We start from the raw sequence: 24,474 nt of genomic DNA, 5'->3' as shown, positions 1-24,474 counted from the left end.
CACGTCATTGATGACTGTCTCTGGAAGAGCCTCTATAGGGGCCTGGAAAAAGCCTGTCACGATGCATCTGGCGATCCACTGACCGTTGGTTGAGATATGCACGCTATAAAAATCAGCGAGACGACTCTCGTATAGACGCTGAAACAACGTACGACCAGATGCTAGTACCCTATAGAACGTAAGCAACCGTCGGCATGGATCGAGGGGGGGATACCACATACGATAGTACCCAAGCAGGATATAAGGCAAACGATCCGTCGACCAAACCTGAACGAAGCCGGTTGCCAGACTAACAAGCCCCAGGCGAAGAAAAGAAACATGTAGCCGGTTCCTTCGACAAGCGTGCTGATTGAGACTCCTGTTTGTGTGGCCAATGGGACCAGGACGGAGAATATAGTGGACGAGGCTAGTGAGGTGAAGAATGTATATCTGTATACGGTGTTAGCCTTCCACTCTGATCTCCTCCACGCCATGAGACTCTGGCATACGCGCAAATGCATATTATTGAGAGTAACTTTCGTCGAGGCGTCCAGTTCAATGGGTCTTCCGGGTCGTCGGATGGCGCGGGCACCAGTACGATATCACTCGTGTCCCCCTTGGCATGTCGGAAGTGAAGGGTATGCTGGAGATCAACCAGGTGTACGGTGCCTGGGATACTTTCAATTACTTCTTCAGGAGCTGTCATGGTGACATTCAGTTTGCTTGATTTGGAGCCGCCCATGGATTGAGTTGTGAATACAACAAAGGCGAAGCATCAGCATCAGAGCCGACCGGCTTCATGATCAGTAACTTATATTCACCTCTCATCAGCCCGGTCCTGGGAGCATTCGCGGTCCGCCTCCGCTGAGATATTGTAAACGGAGGGTTTCTGATTCGCTTGGCCGCCACATGGCAGCTTATCAAACAGCTCCGCCCCGCTCGGGTACTCGCCCCTGTCCGAATCTATAGATCGGTTGGATATCTTTTGTGGGTCTTCCCATGCAGGACGAAACCTGGAGAACGACAGTAAGAGCCCACGGCGAGGCGGAGGGTCGCGTCAACGCGCGCCCCCAAGGATCCAAGACGGGGCTGATACGCTCCACTTAGTTTGCCATCGTGGGATGCACGCAGCGGTTTCTCGATCGATGCGTCTTATCACACGAAAGCACTTGGGCTACAAAATGCACAAGATACTGAGGCAACGCGTAGACGCTCTATGCAGTGTAGATAGACTCCATTATACGCAGTACTTATCCAGGCGACACATAAATAATTATCTACCGGTGACAGGCGCCTTCGTGTGGTCTTGCAATTGTTCAGGATATATATCCGACACCATGTCGTGATAGAGGCCCTCATTTCGACTCCACCATTAGTGACTTGATGACTACCAGCTTGAGGCCTGATATGACAGCGACGAGGGCATTTTTCTCTGGCGTAGAGAATTATCAGCCTAGGAACCAGGCGGGTCTGTCTGTACTGTGTTGACCACAAAAGTCCCTCCCCTCCTCTAAAGAAATATGGTATCAGTTATACCAACTTTCTCTTCATGTCTTGTTCTCGTTGCATTTGGGCCATTACTGCATCGGCGACAGCATCCTCTAGAGTCTCCACAACATCACCTCCCTCAATCACAGCGTTGTCGCGCCCCTCATACAACGTGCCGCCCTCGGCCCAGATCCGCCTTAAGGTGATCAACGTGGCAAGAGGGTTGCTTGTATGCCAGGCTTCATTTTCCAGGCGCTTCAACTCTTTGAGACCGGTATAAGAGACCCGAAAGCTCTCTCCGCCTAATTGTTTCTCAAATTCTGCCAGGATCTGGGCATCCGTTGCCGTGAACGAGTTCACTCGTAGAGCTTTATTTCGACTCGCCTCCGGATGAAGAAGGGCCAATACAACTAACTTGCCAACGCTGTCCATTAACACCAGTGCAATAATTAGTACACGGCTACTCTGAGGACTTGGTTCGAGGTCTTGAAAAGGATTATCAACTTACTCATTCATGGTCGTAAAACTGATCTTCAGATTCCCATCGCCTATCAAGAAAGCAGTCTTCGCTTTCACGTCAAAACTTCCGGCGTGTTTCGCACCATAGTTGGCACTGAAGTAGAGACCTGGCTCTCCGTTCGCGTAAGGACCCGTCACTAGAAAAGTATAGTCGAGATTCTTGCACGAACGCAAAGCAGCTCGAACCCTCAACTTCTTCTGGTGAGGCTTTTCGCTTGCCGACCGAGGGCTGTACTCGATGTCGGTGCCATATTCGGATGGGAAAAAGCGATGAATATTGGGTGTCTTGTCAGCGATACGAATCAATTCTATCTGGTGCTCAATCATGTTTCGACCTACAGCCGAGATGACTGTATCAACATCTGTACAACAAGGTTAGGCACCCTCCGACAGAAACGACCACTTCTCATGGAATTTACGCATCAGATCACTATACCTTGAAACGCTCTCGCCACCTCCTCCGTATTGCTCAGGTCCCCGAGAACAATCTCAACTCCTTCTTGCTCCAATTTAGCAATCTCTCCAGGCTTGGTCTTGACCGTATTGTGCGAGGTGAACACGACGATGCGGTCAAAGCTGGCTTTTCTTTTCAAAATGTGTCGCATGATGTGGCTACCGATTAGGCCAGTAGCCCCGATAACCAGGAGCTTCCGACATTCAGGCATCTCGCCGCAGCTGATGATACAAGGGATCCGGACCTGGAACATAGAAGTGGATGACCGTCCTCTAAGGAGAAGCCTGACACGCCGGATCCCATGGAATCAACAGGTCACGCTTTCCGGGAGTATGATAGTCTGAGGCTGGGAGTGGATGCTCGGACTCAGACAATCACTGTGCAGATGATATTTAGCGTCGTAGAAAGAGTCGCAGCCGGTGCCATAGTTGTCGTAGACTTCGAGAAATGGACGGTCGCTCGCCGGGAGGATAGGAAATAACAACGTAGTAATCGAGGGGCATCTGTGCAAAGCGACCTTCACCCTACGTTGGAAAGCTGGAAGTTTTCGGCCACCTTAGGCGGGCTTTGTCGATGATTGCGAGACAGACGGTCAAAGCACCCACAATTCTCTGAACGTACTCAACGTGATATTCCATAGCACGGAAGAGAGCTTGCTGGACCCAGATCCGCAGCCGTAAAATACCCACGCTGCGCTCTGCTCCGATGTCGACCTCAATGCTAGTTCCTCCCATCGGTGACGCGCCTTCCTCCGACTGCGTTCAGGTCCTTCTGAGCCACCGGACAAGCATGCTTGGGAGGTTTGCTCGGGGGGAAATGTAATGCTCCAGGTGAATGAACTTCGAGGGCCCGTGACCCTGCGTCGCATTTCACCCACATCGGTTTCAATGGCCAGTGAATCGAGACCGGCCTCCTCACTCTCGGCCTGGGCCACAGCACCGCGCTGCAAAATTGTTGCTTTGGAAACGCAGTATTGTTCAATTCCTCACTTCGGCGGCTTCAATGGAGCATACGAAATCACAAGATATGATCAAACACCGAAATCTCCAGTGGAGGTTGTGAATGAGCGACTGCGTGATGCCGATGTTGCTATCATCACCACTTTTCCGATCACTGCCTCCACGCTAGCAGCCGATGCCACCCCCAAGCTCCGAGCAATCATGATAATGGCCGCTGGCACTGACCATGTTGACTTGGATTGCTGCAAGAAGCGCGGAATCCGGGTGTTCAATAGCCCCAAAGCATGCACCGAGACGGTGGCCGAACATGCTCTCGCCATGTACTTTGCAACCAGGAGGCGGATTATCCTGACGCATCAGCAGACGGTCCATGACCAGTGGGTCGAAAGGAAGACGCTCGTGAAATCGTTGGAAGATCCGCCCAGGAAGCCACCTCTGGCGTTGAAAGAAGAGATAATAGGCATTGTTGGGCACGGAGCGATTGGTAGGTGCTTCCTTGGGCCCGACCCCTGTGCACCCTACGCTTGAATCTTCTTATGGACTCTCCGGGTTTGACAAATCCTCGCAGGCAAGCATATTGCAACACTTTGCACCAGCCTCGGCATGGTTACACTCATTTCCAATCGCAAGTCGCCCACAGACACCATTCACGAAATGCGGTCGCCGATCGACGGCATGCAGAGCCAGTCGGCGGCGACGAGATGTGCATTCCAAGATGTCCTGGCAAGAAGCACCGTCATCTTCGTCTGCGTACCGCGGCATCCAAGCACTGTGAACTTAATTTCAGCATCAGAGCTTGCAATGATGAATCCACGCGCTGTTCTCGTCAACGTCAGCCGCGGAGGAATCGTGAATGAAACGGATCTTCTAGATGCTCTACGAAGCCGCCAAATCTACGGTGCAGCGACGGATGTGTTTCTGGCAGAACCTGCCTACACGGGAAACTCGGTCTTGGTCGAGGCTCTGGTTAACGACAAAGACGCCACATTGCCTCTCGTAGTGACTCCACATACTGCATGGTACAGCGAAGTGACGCTGGACAATTTGATGCAAAGCGTGAAAGACAATCTTGAGGGTTGGTCTAGGGGCGCATGTTTACCCGAGAATGTGGTAGTATGAACATGCATTGAATGACCAGAATGTGCTGAAAGGGACAGTTTACATTTGTATTCCTCCAGAATCTATACGCCACTTTCCGGCACCTCGTAGCCAAACATGTCTATCCGTTGTGACTTCTGTTTGCAAAATGTACAGAATTGTTCTTCCCCGCAGTAGAGTAATGCTAGATGCGGTCATCTGTCACATATTTCATACTTCAATTGAATTCTTATACTCTACCTCGCCGTCTTCACAGTCGACTGCGCTGGCTGATCATCATTTTCCGTTCCCGTTACGCGGAGCCGCCACCGCACCGTAGCCGTCAGTGTCAGAGCACGCGCGTGAACACGTCGGAGGTCGGCGCCCAGTGTTTGTCCATTCTCCCAGAGACCCCTGGTCAACGTGGATATGAATATTATGGCGATTCATTCGATAGACAAAAGGTTTGCTTTTCTTGGTCACGAACAGATATAGACTATTTCACTAACGGTTTTCCAACATACATTTTGTTTGACCAAAGTCGAAATCGCAGAGCAGTTTTAACAACCACGATGATTTCCCGTCCATCGAGTCCTGGTTGCTCAGGCTTACAGATTAACAGCCAGCGAATTATAGATACGCTACAGTATTCTTGTCAATGGGGAAGCACTGAGGACGGAGGCATGGATCGACTTTCCGGCAACGACGACGACAAAAGCGTCCGCGACTGGTTTATCGCCGAGACTGCAAGGTATGGGTGCAGTCACAAAATTGACACAATGGGCAACATTTTCGCCATCCGTCCGGGAGAGAACAACGACTTACCACCAATTGGACTGGGGTCGCACCTCGACACCCAGCCGACCGGGGGTAAATACGATGGCATTTTGGGAGTCAATTGTGCCTTGGAAGTGCTCAAAGTCCTCCACGAAAACGACGTTACAACGTACGCGCCGTTAGCAGTTATAAACTGGACCAACGAAGAGGGAGCTCGCTTTCCGCCCGCTATGCTCGGTTCTGGTGTCTGGGCAGGAGTTTTCTCGACCGAGTTTGGCCATGCTTGCTCAAGCCTTGACGGCACGACGATGAAAAAAGAGCTGGAGCGCATCGGATACATTGGCAACGTCACCTGCTCATATGAAGCCAACCCCCTGACAGCGCATTTTGAAGTACATATCGAGCAAGGCCCTATCCTTGACGAAGCCCACAAGGCCGTCGGCGTCGTCAAAGGTGCGCAGTCCATTAGATGGTATGATCTCCAGGTCAAAGGGCGGGCGGCCCATACGGGTAGCACTCCAATGGACAGAAGGTCCGACGCCCTCCTAGCGGCATCGAAGATGATCGTGGAGACGAATCGAGTGGTGACAACGGGAGCCATCTCGGAGCGTGGGGCACGAGGAACAATTGCGGTGATCAATTCCTTGCCACAGAGCATCAACACCATCGCCGGCCAAGTTCAGATGAACCTGGATGTCCGATCACCGTATGACGAAGACGTGCAACAGATCGACGAGCTGCTACGGGAGAAGTTTCAGCAGATCTGCCGCGATCATGGCGCCTCCGTGGAGATCAATTGTTTCTGGGAATCCCCTGCTACCATGTTTGATGAGCAAATGGTCGACTGCGTCCGCAAGGCCGCAAAGGCAGTCGATTGCACTCATGAGATCATCAGCGGTGCTGGCCACGACAGGTACGGAAGACCAAGTATGCCCTTTAGTAAATCATTGTCTCACACCCTCGCAGCGTGTATACCGCGAGAAAAGTCCCCACGGCAATGATATTCACTCGCTGCCGGGACGGTGTCAGCCACAACCCAGCCGAGTATTCTCGACCGGAAGAGTAAGTGCCTATGTCTAAATTATCGTCTTTCCTTGACTGATGAGCTGTCAGCTGTGCGGTGTCGGCGCAGGTGCTTTTGGATGCATATCTACGATACGACGAACTGCTACGCAAGAAGTCCACAACCCGCACTTGAGGAGGGCTTTGTCGGTGGACGAGGTTTGGCTGGATTTATTCCTGGAAAGACGAGATCTGAAAGAATATCGCGTGTCCCACGCCTGATCATGCCAATGTATCGCGTCTGTACAAGCTGCCGACACTCTTTTGTAATCACAAGGGTTCTAGTCCTTTCCCCAGATATGTACTCTCTCCAAATTCCTCTCGTTCCGCAACCTGAAATTTGGGCAATCCCATAACTGCAAGGAAACAAGAAATCGTTAGAATTGGTCGCGTCAAGCATTGTGCACTCCGAAGACCCTGCAGTCCTCAAGAGCACCTCAGAAGATTAGATATACTCACAATATCCAGCCTTGCTGTGTCCCAACGCCTCCCACGTGGCTTTTGCTTCAGTGGGCCCAATCTCCACCAGGGGGACACCGCTGCCCGCGCTTGAGGCGTCAGCTACCAGTTGGTCGTGGCACAGCTTTTCCAGCAGGACAAACCATGCCACTACTTCCTCGATTGTGACTCCTGCAACCAGGAGGCCGTGGTTGCCGAGCAGGAGCGCCTTCTTTCCTCCCAAGCATTCTGCAAGGCGCTTACCCTCTTCTGCATCGAGAACGACACCGGCAAAGTTCCTAGCCGCACTGGTATGAGCCGGGAGTAGCTCGATTTTCGACGGTGGAAACTAACCGATAGACCGCGTGGTCGTTATAGAATACGCATGCGTCTTGGGAAAGCATTTGCAATTGGCGCCCTGTGAACCGTGACACTTTTAGCTTGGTGTCTATGGTCCGTAGAGCTGGAATGGGCTAAAGCCTGGGGACATGGCCAGGGAGTCTCCTCACCTGTGGCGCAAAACGTTCGACCCCAAGGGCTATGAGAATGTGCAGCGCAGTGAACTTCTGGGCGCGCATGGTGAATCTCAGAGTGAATAGCAAATGCGGCTACACAACATTGATTTAGCCGATAGAAAGGCAGCACTCACTCAGAAAGAATTTATACTGACCGTAGTTCAAGAGTCTGTTCCGCCCGCCGTCGATGACTTGACCTTCTGAATTGACCCGGATCAAATCCTCGTCTCGGATCATAGAGAAGTCCATGCCAAAAGGGTTCACCCAGAAGGTATCCGACTCCACGGGATCGCGTACCGTGATGTGTCCTGCAACTCCTTCTCCAAAACCCTGCTTTCCGAATATTCTGAACGCCAGCGCCAGACGATGCTTGAGGAACCGTCTTTCTTCATACTTGTCGGTGAATACTGGCGGTTCAGTCTCGCTGTCCTTCGGGAATGCTAAGTCGGGGTCGCCGCTGGGATGTATGCCATTTGTCGTCGCCTCGACTTTGAGAGTACGCGTCTCAGCCGTGGTGATAGTTGGCATCGTTCTTGAGGGTATCTAACATGGACTGCGGCGAAGGCATGACTTCAGATGACCGAATTTTATGATTGACGAGCCCAGCCATCGGAGCGAGAAGATCGCTTTCTTCGGCTGCGGACGCCTCAACGGGCTCTTAGTTATGGGTTTCGCGCGTAGCTCCGTTTCCCAATTTGCGTCAGTTCCCCCTTATCATAGTCCGGGGCGGACGAGTCACGCCAAGTCGGGACGCAGCGAGGCCCGCCTCAGAGGTCGCTTATCACGCAAGGAATCCGTTGTTGCACAGGACCCATGATTTCAAAAATGAGGGCGTTTCGAAATAATAATAAAGCCCCTCTAAGTGCGGTTATGCCCCATTACCTGTTCAGTGACCTCTCGGTTGAGAACAGCGGAGAGAAGATGAGCAAATCTGACCGGAACCCTGGCACCGCGGAAAGGAGTTGCGCAGCCGGAGCAGCGTCTTCATCGGCGTCGGAAGCACACACCATATCCGTGGCTCTATTAAAGCTTTTCGAATGGCTAAAGGGGCTTACAACCTCGTAGATCTCTGAGATGACCACAACTGGATCATTCTTGTCGTTTTCCACAGATTCCAGTGAGCAAAATCCTGTCCTCCCAGCCTCTGCCTGACATTCCTGTCCTTCAAAATGTCGTTCGACCAAGCCGACTTGGCGCTGTACACTTTTTTTCGGTCTACGAGTACTGCTCGTGTACGGACTGCAGCGAGGTTGAAGGATATCTCCGTACGCTTCTGTTATGTCAATGTCAGGAAGGACGAACAATTTCGAGAAGAATTCCTGCGGCTGAACCCGAATGCCACCGTACCAGTGCTTACCGTGACGCCCAAGTCGGGAGTGCTGTCCAAAGGGATCGGCTTTTCCATTAAGCAGTCGGTGGCCATCCTCGAATTCTTTGAGGAGGCGTTTCCCGACAGAACGCCCCTACTCCCACCCATCGACGACTTGATGGGACGAGCTTATGTACGCGACCTGGTGAATCTCGTCGCCGCCGATATCCAGCCACCCACCAATCGCCGAATTCTACTCCGCGTGAAGGAAGCAGGAGTAACGGCGGAGGAATGGGCATTTAAGATCATGGGTGATGGTTTGAAGGCTTTTGATGAAATGGCAAAGCCATTCGCCGGGAAATATAGCTATGGGAACACTCTGACACTGGCAGACGTGGTCCTGGCACCTGCGGTTGAGAACGCTGTTCGGTATGGTGTGGACCTTGGGAAGCTGCCGACAGTAAAGAGAATCTTTGATAGGATCAGCGTTCTGGAAGAATTCAAGGCTGCTGACTGGAGGCATCAAGAAGACACACCACCTGAGGAGATCAACCCTTGAAGGCAGATCAATTACCTATCGATCCCAGTCTTCATGACCAGATAGACAGCCACTGTGTTGCCTAGAGGCAAGTTACTGTGAGAGGGCCATCTTTTTGGTGGGGTTGAAATCTGATGGGGGCCGAGAACTTTTGTCTTAGAACTGTATGTGGTAGCTAAAAAGGGTGCCCACATGATAGCAGCCGACTGGAAATCAAAGGTGTTGTCTGCAGAGAAATTGTGAATGGACTTTGTCAAAGTGCATATCCCAGATCCACCAGCCTCTGATGGGCACTGCACGTATTTGATCAACCCTCATGCTGACAATACGCAACCTAGTAATTTCTACCGCAGGAACTGGACGCACGCTGGTGGCGGTGTAAATCAATCTCATGGGGTTGTCCCAATGCTCGTTGGAAAAGGATTGATTATGGCCCTTGGTTCTTTAGCAAGTTGTTTGATTCGTGTGTCAAGCCAATGGATTCCCGTGGCGACCATCCCTGGAATACATACAACGAATCCTAGCCCTTTACCTCCTAGTGGATGGCGTTGGACTGAACTCCTTCCATCCATTGATCCGGAAGCGCAAAAATCATCCGCGGAACAGACTGCTGCTTCCGGACCAATAACCGGCTCCAGATAGAGCACAAAGGGCGCAAAACGATGACTTGGTATCTTATGCCGTCGACATTGTGGACCTCGGTCAGCCTGAACTCTCTGTCACGATGCCCCCCGTGATGAGGCACACGGGACGGACGGACGAATTGCTGATTTTCAAATCTAGGGCAAATTTTCAAGACTTGGATTCGACCTACCTTTCCACAAAAGCTCAGTAGATAGGCACACGGGGTAGGGTGGTTGATCATTCACGATGAATAGCCGTGGAGACAAAGTCCCATTGTATCGAGCTCCTCACTCCTCCAATCCACGGAGAAGACGGGATTTCAGCGACGAAGATGATGATGCGTTCGCCTACAAGAGGCAACGAACCGCGATTGCGTGTAATTCTTGCAAGAGCCGAAAGTCACGTTGCAATGGGGAACGACCAACCTGTGGCACTTGTATCGAACTGGGCTTCGAATGCGTGTACCGCGCTCCAGCCAGAGCACCGAACGCTCAAGCTCGGGAGCTCCACGACGTGAAAACGAGGCTGCAGGCACTGGAAGAGCTGCTGCATACGATCGGATTTCAAGCAAGCCACCGTCTAGGTGATTCCCAGTCTTACCAAAATCGACCTATCTCGCCTGGTGTGCCGCCATCTCCATCCATGACAGAGGCGCCAGTCGGCGAATTCAGCCAGCAGAGTAGCGCAGAATGTGGTGTTGCCGCAGGAGAAGACACTGTGGATGGTATGGGGGTCATCACCTTCGCCGATGAGTCGGACTCTGGTCACTTCGGCCTTTCGTCGAATTCTGCGTTTTTCGGTCACATCACACGACTTCTTGAATCAACCATGACCACAGCCACGCAACGGAACGCGCCTTCACAGGCACTCACAACCAACCTTTCTCGGCCAGCTTCTCCCCCAGCTCCGCCCAGACGTCAAGTCGAGAAGCGACCAAACCCTTATATCCTGCCGGCTCGGGAAGACATTCTCAAGATGATCGAGTCTTTCTTCTCTGTCACTGGGATGTTCTTCCCCTTTATTCACAAGCGGTCGGTGATCAACACGCTGGAAGAATTGGACATCAACAACTTTCGCGGTGTACGAAAGTCGTGGCTGTGTCTCTTGAATGCGATCATGGCCATCGGATTAAGCCTAGGCGATGGCCAAGGCATCTCGAGGAAACATCGAGAGTTGGAATCAGATGTCTACTTTCAACGAGCACTTATTCTGTCACCGTGGACTTTGTCAAATACCACCAATTTAGAGACTGGTAAGTCGTCCAATGGCAGATTTGTGCGTCATCAGTATCTGCCTTCACAGCTGACACCGTCAAACAGTGCAAGCTCTCGTTGTTATGACTGTATACCTTCAAGGCGCCTCCAGGTCATCTCAGACGTGGAAGATTCATGGTCTCCTCGTGCAGGCAGCCTACCAGATGGGTATCCATGCCAATGTCAAATCGCCCAAAATGTCTCCGTTGGAGCAGGAGATCCGCACACGAACATGGTACATGTGCTTTGTGCTGGACCGGTATGTTCCACTAAAGAGTACTCTTTCCTTTCCTCACACTGACCTCCATGGGGCTTCAGAATGATGAGCGTTGCTTATGGCCGACCTCCATTGATTCACAACAGATCCATCCAGGGTAATCTGCCCTTGGATATCGACCTTGATGATACACTAGCAGACCACGAAGAATCCGACGCACCGTCGATTCCCACGCAAACTGAAAATTCATCTTGTTCTCTCTTCCTTGCAACCATGTAAGTTGACTCTGGCGAGGTATTCTTCCCTCCGAAACGTCCTCACCACCTTGTAGAAAGCTCTACTGTATCCAAGGCGATGTCATCGAAGAACTTTACAATCAAAACCTCGCTCCGTTAGTCGACGTGCAACCAGATCAGCTCTTCAGCCCCATCATGAAGTTTGATCAATACCTCAGTGAATGGAAGCGAGAACTGAACCCCATCGTAAGCCTCGTCCCCGTAGACGAGCTCGGCGCAACGCATCATGAAGAATGGAAATACTCAAGATCACAAACTGTGTTAACAATCCGGTATCTATCGGTGCGTGTTCTCCTCTACCGGAGAGTCGTAGAAACGCTCCTCGACGTTATTGCAATAGGTAACAGCCTGTCGGAACACTCTTTACCCATTGCACAAGCTCTGATTCAAGCTTGTATCAACTCTGCCATTGCCATCATCCAAATCATACGTGCTCTAGGGGCCAGAAATGACATGCTTCCAGCATGGTGGTTTACTGTTTACCATGGTATTTTCACACTCTCACTACATTTTGATGCTTTCGAAACTGACCAGTCACTAGTGTTTAATGCATCGTTGATGTTATTCGGCGTTGTCTGTTTGCAGACACTGGGGAACGTGTCCCTCGGCACACGACCGCCGTCTGAATTAATTCAATGTATGCAAATAGCTCTCGAGGATCTTGATGTCATTGGCAGAGACACCAGGATCGTTCGACGATGTTCAAAATATCTGCGCAAGATGATACAAATTTCTTCATCGCTTGGTTAGTACGCCCTGATGGTGAAAGGCTTCTAGCATCGTCTGACGATGAGCAGTACAGAACCACTCGTGGAATCAATCGCCTCGTCGGGACGCGTCTCTGACGGTTCCTTTTCTTCAATATAACAACATTCTCTCCGTGTCGGACGGAAGTATACAATCTCCGTGGGACGCTGACTTTGGGCAATTCTTGATCAACGACGACTCGAACTTCCTCGACGGTTGGGCAGATCTGGTCGGACCGCTTTCGCGCCAGTGAGCGGGGAAAGAATGAGATTTGAGCACCACACGTGTACCTCAATTCAACTGTATTTCATCCAGACCTGAATCATAACCTGGACGCATACATGTTCAACTTTTCGAGGAGTGGCCGGTCGGACAAAACAAAGAAGTATACATCATCTTGGGCGTCGGCTTCGTGAACGACCTTGCTCCATGCCGGGACCGCGAACGTGTCATTCTTCTGCCAGGTGACGGTGGTTGCCTCTCCATTCGCGGTAACGATCTCGGACTTTCCGGATCCCGAGTGGATGTGGTAAATATAAGCACAGGTGTCTCTCCGCACGGGAGATCTTGTTCCAGCTGCGACTTTTTCGGCATGGGCTCCGAGAGTGCCAGAGATGTATTCTCCTGAAGCATCGCGGTAGTGCTCAAGAGCCCACTCTGCGCTCTGACCATCTAGCTTTTCCTTCATACTGCTCCATGGAAAGCGGAGAGGAGTATCCCCGACGGGTCTGGACGCCGATTTAGTCAAGTTCGGGAAAGACAAGAAGAGTGAGGGGCCTTACTTGCTCGGATAGCGGCTGGCGGTGTAGGGTTCCGCAAAATGGGTTGGGAGGTGGTGGTAGAGTGGAAGGTCCAGTCCATCCAGCCAGATCATTGGGTCTGTGCCCTCGTGTCCATGGTCATGCCACTGCCATTGTGGCGTAAGTATGACATCGCCGGGCTCCATATACATCTTCTCTCCTTCGACAGCGGTAAAGCCACGGCTGCCTTCGATGATGAAGCGGAGTGCGAACGATCGATGGCGATGGGCCGGCGCTGTCTCTCCAGGGTTAATTAATTGTAAGCCAGCGTAAACGGTGTCTGTAGTAAAAGGTGGTTCTGCTCAATGGTTAACCACTTTCTCACTCAATCTCAGTTTTCTCAACCAGCCTCAGAGGGTAAAGGAGCAAGATCATGCACTTACTCAATGCAGGGTTGGTCAACATCAACACTCGGCGCTCAGCCTTTTCACTCGTGACTCTACGGCCAGCCTCCAGCAGGAGAGGTCGCAATTCTTCGTACTTCCACAGTGCAACCTGTGCTTTAGGCGAAGGCTGTGGAGTCACCATCGCTTTCATCGCCGTCCACAAGGGCTCGACATGGTGCGCGGAAAGGTCGTCGAAAAACCCGCTCGCATCGCCGTTCGTGATGCCATTCGTGGCCATTATTGTCGAGTTCGTGATAGTCTAAGCTTGTAGAGTTTGAAAGGCGAGGAACAATACCTGTGAGAAGGATTCTGTGGGCGGTTAAATGTGCTTCAGGACTCGGAGCGGAAGCCAGACATCGCCATATATAATGCATTCGAACAGGAATGCCACGCGACTTCTCTCATTCTCTTCACGAGGCCATATCGTAGCATTCCGGACTTTACAGTTGCAGGGCATTCTGCTATCGGCTGGAGCACAGTGTTCCGGTCACGATGATCCACGGATCGGAAGGTAGACTACCGGGGCAACACCGGCACATAAATCCTCATCAAAGCAGTTAGACCAGCTTCTAGGATATCCTCAGAGCTTTTCCTCGAAGAGAGACACTAAGGACAGCTCTCGATCTCTACGAGAAGATACGGATCCCCCGCTCCAAGGCGATCCAAGAAGCCAGTAATTTAAACGGAGACACTCTACACTACCCAGATGGGTCGCTAAGGTCTGATGCCAGTCAAATTCTAATACCCGTGATTGTTTGCAGGCTCGGCCTGCAGCCATTTTCCTCAATGTTCTCATTGCGTAGCAGGTGATAACCATTGCAATCATTGTTCAGGGGAGCTAGATCACACGCACGTATCTGGCAAACTAGCAACACCACAACTATTTTAGGCAGTCTGTTCACCAGTGCCATCTCGAGAACACTTTTGGCCGTATGCAAATAATACTGTAAGCAGAAGGTCTCTGTGGATCCCACCACGAGCTTCTGGGATACATGAGTCCTGTATTCATCACCATGCTAGCTGGGTCCCACCGACAGCTTGATCACCACATGTCTTCTGGCTATCCCGAAGTCCACACTGTCCTCCAGCACGACGGCCTTGCTTTTCTCGATCTAGCAATAGCCGAAACAACCTGCTCCCGGCTTTCTTGTATTCTTCTCCAACCCCACCACTAGCGATCAGTGCTTCTTCAATGGAACTCAATTGAAAAGGAAAATCACGCCCCCCTCTTGAGACGGTCTTTTGCTCGACGTCGATGGATATTTCCTCACCCTCCCGCAACGAATTATAGAACTCGTCCTCTTTAATCACGATCCCCAGCAGCGCCAGGTTTGATTGATTGCGTGAATAGATGAAAGCGAAAGACTTGGCGATGACCGCCTTGACACCAGCCCCCTTCAGAGCTCGGGGAGCTTCCTCGCGCGAAGAGCCGCATCCAAACGCGTTTCCCGCTACCACGATATCCAGGCCACCATCACGGACCAAAGCCGGAAAGCCAGGGCGTACATGTTCGAAGCAGTGAGTTCCCAGAGCTTCGTCAGTGGGGGCGAGCAGAGCTTGCGCTGGAATGATCTGAAGCACCGGGGACAATGTTAGTCGGAGGACTCAAAGTTACATTTTGTGGTTTTATCGCTTGCATTCTGGAATGATATGAGCTCACCGCGTCTGTGTCAACATTATCACCGAACAAAATACATTTTCCTTTAATGCCTGGTCGGGCCTCGGGCTGTGTCTGAACAAGTAAATTGGTCCGGGTGATAGTCGAGCCTGTGTCTTCCGTGGTAGGTTTCAACTCCGGTTCGGAATACTCCACAGGTATATACTCATCGACCCACACCTGTCGGAGCTTGTCAAATTCGTTGCGGTTGATCGCGTGGAGAAGCCAAGATGGGTCCGTGACTTTCATTGAGAAGGAGGAGGCTGCTACCGTTGCAGCGGACGCGAGATTTCCATATGAGCCTGCAGAGATTATCCTCGTGTTAGAAGCCAGAACGAAGAGAGTAATATGGATAATGAGATACTATACCTGGGCCCATCCGATTCGGGAAATTTCTATTCTGCGATGAGAGCCAAACCTCCCCTTCCCCAGCTACATCCGCTGCCACGCCTACGCAGTACGAGCATCCAGGAGCGCCGATCTCGAACCCAGCTCGTTCAAACCAGAAGAGCAAGCCCAGGTCCCGGAGTCGATTCAAGATTGGAATGGATCCTGGAGTGACTTTCCGCTTGCCGTTTCCATTTGGCTCCAGGCCCGTCTTGAATCCCTGGCGAAGCACCAAAGCAGCGAGAATCAAGTCTTCCTCGGCAGTTGTGCAAGCTCCAATGAAGCAGCCATCAAGCTCTTTTCCGAGGACGTCACCGACGGGTACGGTGTTGTCTGGACTTGGATAGAGCGCCACAACCGAGTTAACGTCGGCAAGGTCAATCTCGAACACCTCTGCATACTGGGCTCCTGGGTCAGGTTGGAGATAAAGCGCTGTATCTTTGTGCCTAGTGTCCTTGCGGCGACTGAGAAAAGCGGAGATGATGCCATCGGGGACAAAGACACCTGCGATGGCACCGAATTCAGTAGCCATGTTGGAGATGGCAAAACGCGCATCGGCAGACAGATACTTCAAGCCCGGGCCCATGAACTCGACTGCTCTGCCCGCCGCGACAGTGTTTCTCTTCAGCCGACCAAGGACATACAAGATTATATCTTTTCCGCCGATCCCGAACGGAGGTTCGTTGATGAATCTGATCCCTAAAATAGGGGGGATGTTAAGCCATGTTTCGCCGGTGATCATCGGTATCGTCACGTCTGCTGCGCCGAGCCCAATTGCCAGAGCTCCGAGGCTGTCGATATGTTAACACATCCCAAGGCACGCCAGCTGAGGCGGGACATCATAAGTACCTTCCTGCGGAGCAGGTATGTGAATCGGAGCCGACAATCACTTGGCCTGGTTGGGCTCTCTCACGACAAAACTCAGTATGCATAATCGTATAGTTCGGTCCGTAGTAGTCGACGATTCCTATCTCGTTCGCTGCCGCCTCCGCGAGGTCAATCGTCCGCTTCACCTGAGGACGAGAGTTGATCCTCGGGTCAACGGTGTGATCCTGTGCCAGCCATATCCGGTCTTTACGGTAGACCGGTGGCCGACCAAGCTGCGAGTACGTCTTATTGATGCCCACCCATGATGCTTCGCTCGACAGCACCCAGGAGACGCGAAGGACAACAACATTGCCGGGCCTCACATCGTCGATTGATTCGAGGTCGATAGCGTTTGCGGCAATGATTTTCTCAATCAATGTTAACGGACGGCGACGTAGCTCTTGTGGCTCCATCCTTCAGAACAAATCTGTAGCCCGGATGGGCTAGGTAGTAAGTGATTGGAATTCAGAATATACCTCTCTTCAATGCTGTTCACCCGAACGCTATTAGGGCAGTTTGGCCAATGCTAAATCCTGAAGAAGTTCGGTGTTACCAGTATATCCAGTCCTACACAGACACACCCTACTTCTGAATACCGCGGAGCATTAGATCTTTCTGACAGCCAGCTAGGGAATGCTGCTGCTCTCTATCGGAAAGTTGTACAGTCGGTCGAGGGTTGTGGTCCCAGGGCCCCACTCCGACTCTCCGAGCCAGTATTTTGCGCTGAGCGTTCATCTCTATTTGGTTCTGAGTAATCATACAATCGACATGAGGATACCCACAAGATCAGATACTTGGGCTTTGAGCAAATGCCGGGGGAGTGGCCTACCATCGGAGGGTATTGAAGTATGGATTCTTTAATAGTTTTCCTCCGTTGTCACCAATTGATATTGGCCGCTTTCATTTACTGGACTTCTTCAGCCTCGATCTTTCTCCCGCTACCTGTGTGATTGCACACGGTCGAGTACGACATGCCTCCTCAACGAAATGTCCAAGCGGAACGACTGCGCGCAAAGCTGAACGAGGCTGCCGCTGATCCGCTGAAGATTCTACCCCATGGAATCGCACATGACGGACTCTCGGCCCGTCTTTGCGAGCAGGCAGGGTTCGAAATCGCCTTCATGGGCGGTTTTGCGGTCTCGGCATCCCATGGCCTCCCAGACACAGGCTACCTCCAATGTGCAGAAATGTGCGAGCGAATTCGTCAGATTACAGACGTGTGTTCACTTCCGCTCCTGGCTGATGGAGATACGGGCTATGGGAACGCGATGAACGTTAGACGAACGGTGCATCAATACGCGAAGGCTGGAGCCGCTGGTGAGCATTTCTCAGCTTTTGAATAACGCCCACATTAAGATAATGTCTCCAAGGCATCATGTTGGAAGACCAAGAGTGGCCAAAGAGTACGTCTGACTTGTCAAATGCGCCTGTCTCTTCGCTGGGTGGTGAATGCTGACGAAGCCAAAAGGATGTGGACACATGGATGGTAAGAGGGTGATCGCGCGGGAGGAAGCTGTGGCTCGGATACGCGCTGCGGTGGAGGAGCGCAACACCGGTATGTCCTCATGTCACCTACCGCATCACTTTCATCTAGCGTGGCTTCACAGGACACTGACTAGCGGGGGAACCCTCTCTCTCAGGTATTGATATATTCATTCAAGCTCGTACGGATGCGCGTTGTGTGTCGTTCGAAGAGGCATTACTAAGGGCAAAGCTTTTCAAAGAGGCCGGTGCTGACGGGATCGTTGTGGATGCCCTCACGTCCGTGGAGGAGATGAAAATACTCTGCCAAACCATTCCGGGCCCCATTTGTGCAAACAACCTCGAAGGGGGCAAGACACCGATCCTTACCCAGAAAGAGCTCGCTCGAATCGGGTTTGCCCTCGTCTCTTATCCCTTGTCTCTGGTAACTGCATGTATTGTTGGCATGCAGAAGGCTCTCGAAGAAATAAGAGAGGATGTTAGGGACCGGAAGCCTTTGATGTCTTTCAGAGATGTCTGCAATACTGTTGGCTTCGGCGAGTATGTTCAAACATCTGAAAAGTATAAGACCGACGCATGAGCAAGGCACTTCGGTCCGAGAGGTACTTATCAATCCTAGATATAAGTAGTATATATCCGAGTTATCCTGCATTGGCCAGTCGTCTCTTGTGTAAAGAATGACCTGCAGGAATATCAATATCAACTACAGCGGCCGAGCCTCCGAAAATCAGCGGCGATGCACATCATGAGTCAGCCGGTGCATGAACGGGAAATTGCAAGAACCTCAAGGCGCTCGTGCCGGTCTAGAAGAACAAGTCCAATCCAACCATGTTCTAGATATAGGGTTTTCCTCTCTCACAACCCTACTCTAAACCTGGGCTATGTGTGGTAGTCTTCCGATCCTTTCGAAGCCCTTCACCCCTTACTCCATTTTAGGGTCCATGCCTCTAATTTTACATTCCACGACAGCCGTCCGACCAGACATTATCTCCCTAATGGCCTCCTTTATAACTGCAGCGAAATCTCCCGCTGTTTCCGCGTATCCCGTCCACACCATGGCTCCACCGGCTGCCTTGGCGATACCTGCGTAGTCCGGCGACGGATCGAAGCTGATATGAAGGTCTCTGTTGGACATCCGAGACCCTTCGCCTGTAGGGTGAACGAGCTGCATCGAAACTCGCGGGGCATTCCACCCCTTGTTGTTCAGAATGATGGTGAGGATCGGGATGCGATAGCGGGAGCTGAGCCAGTACACACTGCTGGGTGCTGAGAACAAATAAGTCCCATCGCCCACAATCTGAGTCACAATGGCGTTCTCGGCGTCTCCGTCTTTATCCATGGTCGCTAGTTTGATACCCAAGGACGCCCCTCCAACCCATCCCAGGCCGGTCGCTCCGCTTGATAAGTAACTTCCTGGGACAGTACACCGTAGCTGATCATATATGGAAGCCGTATTAGTCACCGCCTCCACAGCGTACGTGGTCGAATTTGGCAGACTGCGCTTCAGCTCCGCGGCAATGAGAGCGGCTGTGAGAGGTGTAGGGGAGCCCGAGGCTGGCATACCAGCCTGGGCGATATCAGACAGTAGCTGATTGTGGCTTTGTGCCCGGGAAACGGCGGAGTCCGACTCTAGAAGACCTTCCAGAGTGGTTACATACTCGGGCCTCGATAGATGGGCGTTTATCTGCTTGATCGCCGTATATGAGTCAGCTTGCCACAGACCGACAGCGTCAATATGATACATCGCCATGCTCTTCTTCAACGGGTCGATGTCGATGTGATAGACCTTTGCTGCCGATGATGGTCTGCATTTAACGGGGACGTATGGGACGTCGCAATCCAATACCAAGATGCAATCGGCCTTCGGGATGCTAGGGTGCGATGAATATTTTCCGCTGAGCCAGCCTGGATGATTGGCCGGAAAGCACATATCTCCCATCGAAGTGTCGAGAACTCTCAGTCCTGGGATGGCATCTGCAAGCTTAACGAGCTCTGACGGGGCCTTTTCATTTCTACCGGTGTAGCCTGTTATGATCAGTGGGTCTTTGGAAGATACCAATGCCTCCGAGATCTCTTGCACTGCCTCATCAGGGAGAGCCGCTGGCCCGATGGGCTTCCAGAACTTCGGCTCGAGCCTCGGCGGTTTGGATTCTCGCTCCAGTGTCTCCCGCGCTGCATAAAGATATACCGGGCCTTTGGGAGCTGAGGAGGCGATTTGCAGGGCCCGAGCAACCACTTGCTTGACATTGTTGCTGCTCCTGATTTCGTTGGTGTATCTGCAGTATTGACGGACTATTGCTGCTTGGTCGGGAATGTCCTGGAGGTAGTTGACAAACTCTGTTCTTGTACCGCGCTCTTCACCTTCCAAGGTCGAGGGACACAGCCCAGCAAAAATCAGGACGGGAGTTCGTGCGATGTGTGCATTGTGAAGGGCACAACCCAAGGCCTGCGTCCCTACATCAACGTGGACAATGACCGCCTGAGCTTTCCCGGTCACTCTCGCATACCCATCTGCCATAGACAAGGCGACCATCTACGTAACTGGTGATCAGAACTTTGTCAGGGGCTGGCAGTCGGGAGTCAAAATGAGACGAACCTCACTGGGGCAAGTGATTATCTTGGGCAAATTCGGGTTTTCCATCTTCTCCTTTTTCGCAATTGCTTCCATGATTGCTGGATGGTCGGAGCCGAGATTCACGAAGCAATAGCTGACACCACCCTGGACCTATTAGCCAAACTACCACCGCATCCCATGTTCTGACGAACCTCCCATAGCGCCTCTAGAAGAGCTTCGGCGCCTGTGTATGTCCTGTAGCCATGCTGGTATCAGAAGACTCCCAATAGTTGTGCTCATAGTTAACCTACGACATGATTTGCTTTTGGAGCCCAGGCGATCTTGAGAAATGTGACTTGGGTATTGATTCACTACCGCATTCGGTCGACGATGGATCGGGTCCTATGCCAACAACTTTGACGGCTTAGCTAGGTATAACCCATGCACTCTCAGTCTGCCTCGAGATGAGATCTTCGAATTGTTTAGCACGCGATAGGTGGATGGGCTGCGAGCCGAATTCTCTGTCGCTAGTTCATGGAGAGTTTCGGAGACGATCTATTATCCGCATCGGAGTTGGGGCTTTCCGCGGACATAGCCGAAGTAACGGATAGGGAGCCCATAACGAATAGCCTAGGCCTGTATCATTCAACCCTTAGTACTTTGTTGCAGCGCTGGTATACCATATCATGGCCCGCATCCGAAGGCAAAATGGACCTCATTTACAGTTTTGCGGTGTCTCACGTGTTCTAAAGAGGCCAATTCCGTACTCCCACTCGGTTATCCTTGCTGGTGCACCTGCCTTGAAGCATCTTTCAAATTCCTCGTCGTAATCCAAGCCATTAAGCTAATTCAGCAAAGAGCTTAAACCCACCGGCGGCGAAAGAGTACGGCTATCTCAGTGTATGTTCAAGACAGTCCAGATACACTGTACCAGCACGCCAGAAAATCAAGAATGAAATAAATCCTATTGGTGGCGGAGATAATTCCGGTATATCCAAGGTGCAGTGCCGCGCCGCGTTTTCTACCCCCGGGGGCCTTCTCAGTCGCCCATACGCAGGTTAACCCAGGGGAGAGAACAACTGATCCCTCCGGAGACCAGTAGAGTCAGCAGAGAGGGTTCAAAAGACATGCCACTCATCTCTCCTCATGTATCAGAGGAACAGTAACCGCCAGCCTTTTCCAGACCTGCCGGCGGCTAACAAGTGGCGTCGATAGCTTGGCAAAGACTGTCTCAGAATCTCGGGTATAAGTTGATGATAGTATTGCTTTCTAATCTTGACACACCACCACCTCAACATTCTTCAGTATTGTGCACCCCAACTCTTGGATTTTTGACAGCTACCTGGCTTCGCCTATCTCCAACCTTGCATCATCGCAGGGTCTCAACAATAAGATGAATCTCATGGATATGCCAAGCGAAATCATTCTCGCCATAATAGATCGGACTGTTCACACCTGTGAATTATATGAAGGGCTTCAATTACGCCTCCTTAACCGTGAGTGCCTCGATTTGCTATATGCAAAACCAATCGTTTAACGTGTCAAAGGTTTCTTCAACACCGAGATCCTCCGATCTTATTTCGTTACCAGAGTGGTGGACTTTCATTCAGAGGCAGTAGTCACCAAAGCCAACGCAATGGGGGACGTAAATGCTGCAAGGCTTTTACAAGGACACCTCAGTGCCGTTGAGAGCTACGCCGCAAAATTGCCCTGGCTTCTCACCGTCAAATCTGCCCTTCAGCTTGCACCAAAATCTAGAGACTACGAGGATGACGTCGTCCATGAAACCATTCCTGAAGAAGAGATCATGCAACGAAAGATTTGGATCATGTCGTTAGCTGTTACAGCATACCTGGGAGTTCCAGAGGTTTTGTCTTGTCTCGATCCCAACAAGCAACTCCAATGCCGATACAATCACCCAACCCCAGCAGAATTTCCATACCTCAAATGCAAGCCATGGTGTGTCCCATTTCGAGGCAAGCCTAGACGATACGAGTCGGCCTTCGACTGGGCACTTTTGATGGTAGTGTACCTCGACGACGTCCTAGCTGTACAAAATATGCTCAGCGACCACTCCGACAAATTCAAATCAAGCCCAGAAATACCCCCGTCTTTTCAGTTAGCTGCGAGACGCAAATCTGTTCCCACACTTCGGCTTCTTTTTGACGGACTTGGTGATGCAGCCGACCCTGATAGAATTCCAAGTTTAGACTATGGTTATCCAGAAGGCACGACGGATAATTACGCAAAATCTCACCGCCACAAACGTTGGCAGTATTTGAAACTTGCACGCGATGTTTTAGCTCAAGCGGTGAGCAATTGAATGCGCACTGCTATTCGTCTTCCTGGAGAACTCTGCACAATTATCAGATGAGTCGAGTAATAGACTTTTGTTGTTTTCAACGAGCCGATCTTGGTGTATAACGCGACAATAGAATTACTTTTTAGCCCATTCAAAACTAAACATGATGATAAGGCAGTGCTGGATGCATCGCCGCATGATTCTGCACAACCCTTTTGGCAAGTTCAATGCGATTGCTTCTAGCAGTGGCATCGCTTCGGGCATGAACGCTTCAAGATAGAGATCAGGAGTTCGGTACTAACAGCGGAGGCGAACCATGCTTTTCTACTGTGTACCGGAGAAACAGTTTTGAAAAAGAGCTCAAGCGTGAGAATATCAGTACCATTTTAGGCACGTGAATGATCTATCAGAACAGATACCTCGAGGATACCCATGTGCTGGAGAGAAGATCCAAAAGTGAGGGTAAGGTTTAAACTGCTAACCTAGTCCGGGCGTCGGATATGAGAGACCAAATCGATACAACAGATAAAGACCAAAGAACACCACGCACTGTCCAAGACCCAACGAGATGCAAGTGGAAGGGTTCCCACCACTATAGCCACCTACAAAGTGCCACCTTGCAACTGGCGCCAGGCCAGTGATGGCGTAATCGCCATGATGGAGTCGACAATGGGATTGAAGAGTTCTGTGGCGAGGAATGTCTCCAAACGGACTTTGACTTCACTCCTGTGTTCTACCCGATCGAAATCAGCATAAAGGTGTCGAGTGCTTCATCAGGCCAAACAGTCACACTGATAATTTGCTTTTTGCCGAAAGCATTGTGGTGGTCCGCGAGCATCCAATTCACGCCGCGAACATTGTCAGTGCGAAGGATCGCATCGAAGGCTTGTTGTTCTGCTGAGCCTGCAGGTGCATTTGCATGAAAGATGATCTTCTCGCCATCCGTCTCGTAAGGCTTGCCCATATCCTGAAAAGCTTTCTTGAGAGTGTTGATTGTTCCTGGGTTGCTCACACTGCATCTTACCACGGATTCAAGCTTATTGACGTCCGGCCCCGCCAGCTCACTGTATCGCTGGAAGACAAGCTCTGACCACGTCAAACGTCCTTCGTCAACGGCTGTGGCATCGGCGCGCGCGTTGCTGTAAAACGCCACCATGGTTTTATGGTCGCTCGAGACTCCGGAGATGTTGATTTCAGCTCCCTTGGCTTTCACTGTCGTACGAACAAATTTAAGCTTGAGGAGTGGACGCATCCTTGCTATTTGTTGCGGAAGGCTCGTCTTTGGTCGCAGTATCTTCGGTGGGCGTCGGAGTGGGTGAAGGCGTTTGGGCTGGCTTGGTAGGTGTAGGTGTAACTTCTGGAGCAGCGTCGGTTGGACTTGGTGGTGGGACCTTTGCCGTGGGTGCTGCAGGTTCCGGTGTCGCTGGTTCTAGAAATCCGTCTCCATCCCCAGTTTCTGGTGGATCAGAATCACCAGGTTCCAAGAAGCCTGGAGAATTTGCATCTGGCTCGTCGGGCTCAGTCTATGGGCCGACCACCGGTTCCGGGGTAAGAGAGTCTGGCTCAATAGGGTCGACTATATCAACGCGAGGTATCTTTAGACTTCTGCTCTCGATTCCACCGAGAGCCACTGAGAGACTAAGCTTCAGCGTATCCTTTGCCAGCAAAGTATACGAACGGCCTTTCAGTTTGGGTCAGCACCTGTCAGTCTATGTGTGTGTATAGTCGTACCTGGAAGGGTGTCGATATCATGATCTTCTGCTCTTCGAGCCAGAAGGGCGCGAGCC

The 24,474-nt window shown here is 51.5% G+C and overlaps 5 protein-coding genes across 5 annotated transcripts; 1 reads left to right on the top strand and 4 right to left on the bottom strand.

Annotated features, from left to right (window-relative positions):
* Positions 1-1,509: 1,509 nt before the first annotated feature.
* On the bottom strand, positions 1,510-2,651 carry PV07_04127 (uncharacterized protein; the record flags this gene model as incomplete). Its single annotated transcript, XM_016390911.1, has 3 exons — positions 1,510-1,891; positions 1,976-2,348; positions 2,423-2,651. 3 exons carry the CDS (start codon positions 2,649-2,651, stop codon positions 1,510-1,512), a joined length of 984 nt encoding a protein of 327 aa, XP_016252813.1.
* A 3,934-nt stretch (positions 2,652-6,585) lies between these two features.
* On the bottom strand, positions 6,586-7,796 carry PV07_04126 (uncharacterized protein; the record flags this gene model as incomplete). Its single annotated transcript, XM_016390910.1, has 5 exons — positions 6,586-6,671; positions 6,775-7,052; positions 7,108-7,171; positions 7,263-7,361; positions 7,424-7,796. The coding sequence occupies 5 exons, from the start codon at positions 7,794-7,796 to the stop codon at positions 6,586-6,588; spliced, it is 900 nt and encodes a 299-aa protein (XP_016252812.1).
* Positions 7,797-18,753: 10,957 nt separating this feature from the next.
* PV07_04125 (uncharacterized protein) lies at positions 18,754-20,499 on the bottom strand (the record flags this gene model as incomplete). Its single annotated transcript, XM_016390909.1, has 2 exons — positions 18,754-20,364; positions 20,428-20,499. 2 exons carry the CDS (start codon positions 20,497-20,499, stop codon positions 18,754-18,756), a joined length of 1,683 nt encoding a protein of 560 aa, XP_016252811.1.
* A 1,145-nt stretch (positions 20,500-21,644) lies between these two features.
* Positions 21,645-22,770, top strand: PV07_04124 (uncharacterized protein). Its single transcript, XM_016390908.1, has 2 exons — positions 21,645-21,881; positions 21,933-22,770. Exons 1-2 carry the CDS (start codon positions 21,779-21,781, stop codon positions 22,706-22,708), a joined length of 879 nt encoding a protein of 292 aa, XP_016252810.1. The 5' UTR covers positions 21,645-21,778; the 3' UTR covers positions 22,709-22,770.
* A 650-nt stretch (positions 22,771-23,420) lies between these two features.
* Positions 23,421-23,939, bottom strand: PV07_04123 (uncharacterized protein; the record flags this gene model as incomplete). The annotated part of the gene is made up of 1 exon (XM_016390907.1): positions 23,421-23,939. One exon carries the CDS (start codon positions 23,937-23,939, stop codon positions 23,421-23,423), a length of 519 nt encoding a protein of 172 aa, XP_016252809.1.
* Positions 23,940-24,474: the final 535 nt, after the last annotated feature.

The sequence above is a fragment of the Cladophialophora immunda genome (assembly GCF_000835495.1).
Source record: "Cladophialophora immunda strain CBS 83496 unplaced genomic scaffold supercont1.2, whole genome shotgun sequence".
Classification (NCBI taxonomy): Eukaryota; Fungi; Ascomycota; class Eurotiomycetes; order Chaetothyriales; family Herpotrichiellaceae; genus Cladophialophora; species Cladophialophora immunda.
The sequence above is the reverse complement of the archived record's forward strand: the minus strand, read 5'-3'. Positions and strand labels throughout refer to the sequence as shown.

Coding starts and splice junctions, on each gene's coding strand:
- PV07_04124 (XM_016390908.1), top strand. CDS start 21,779: ATGAATCTCATGGATATGCCAAGCGAAATCATTCTCGCCATAATAGAT. Junction 21,882..21,932: donor TCAATTACGCCTCCTTAACC/GTGAGTGCCTCG, acceptor AACGTGTCAAAG/GTTTCTTCAACACCGAGATC.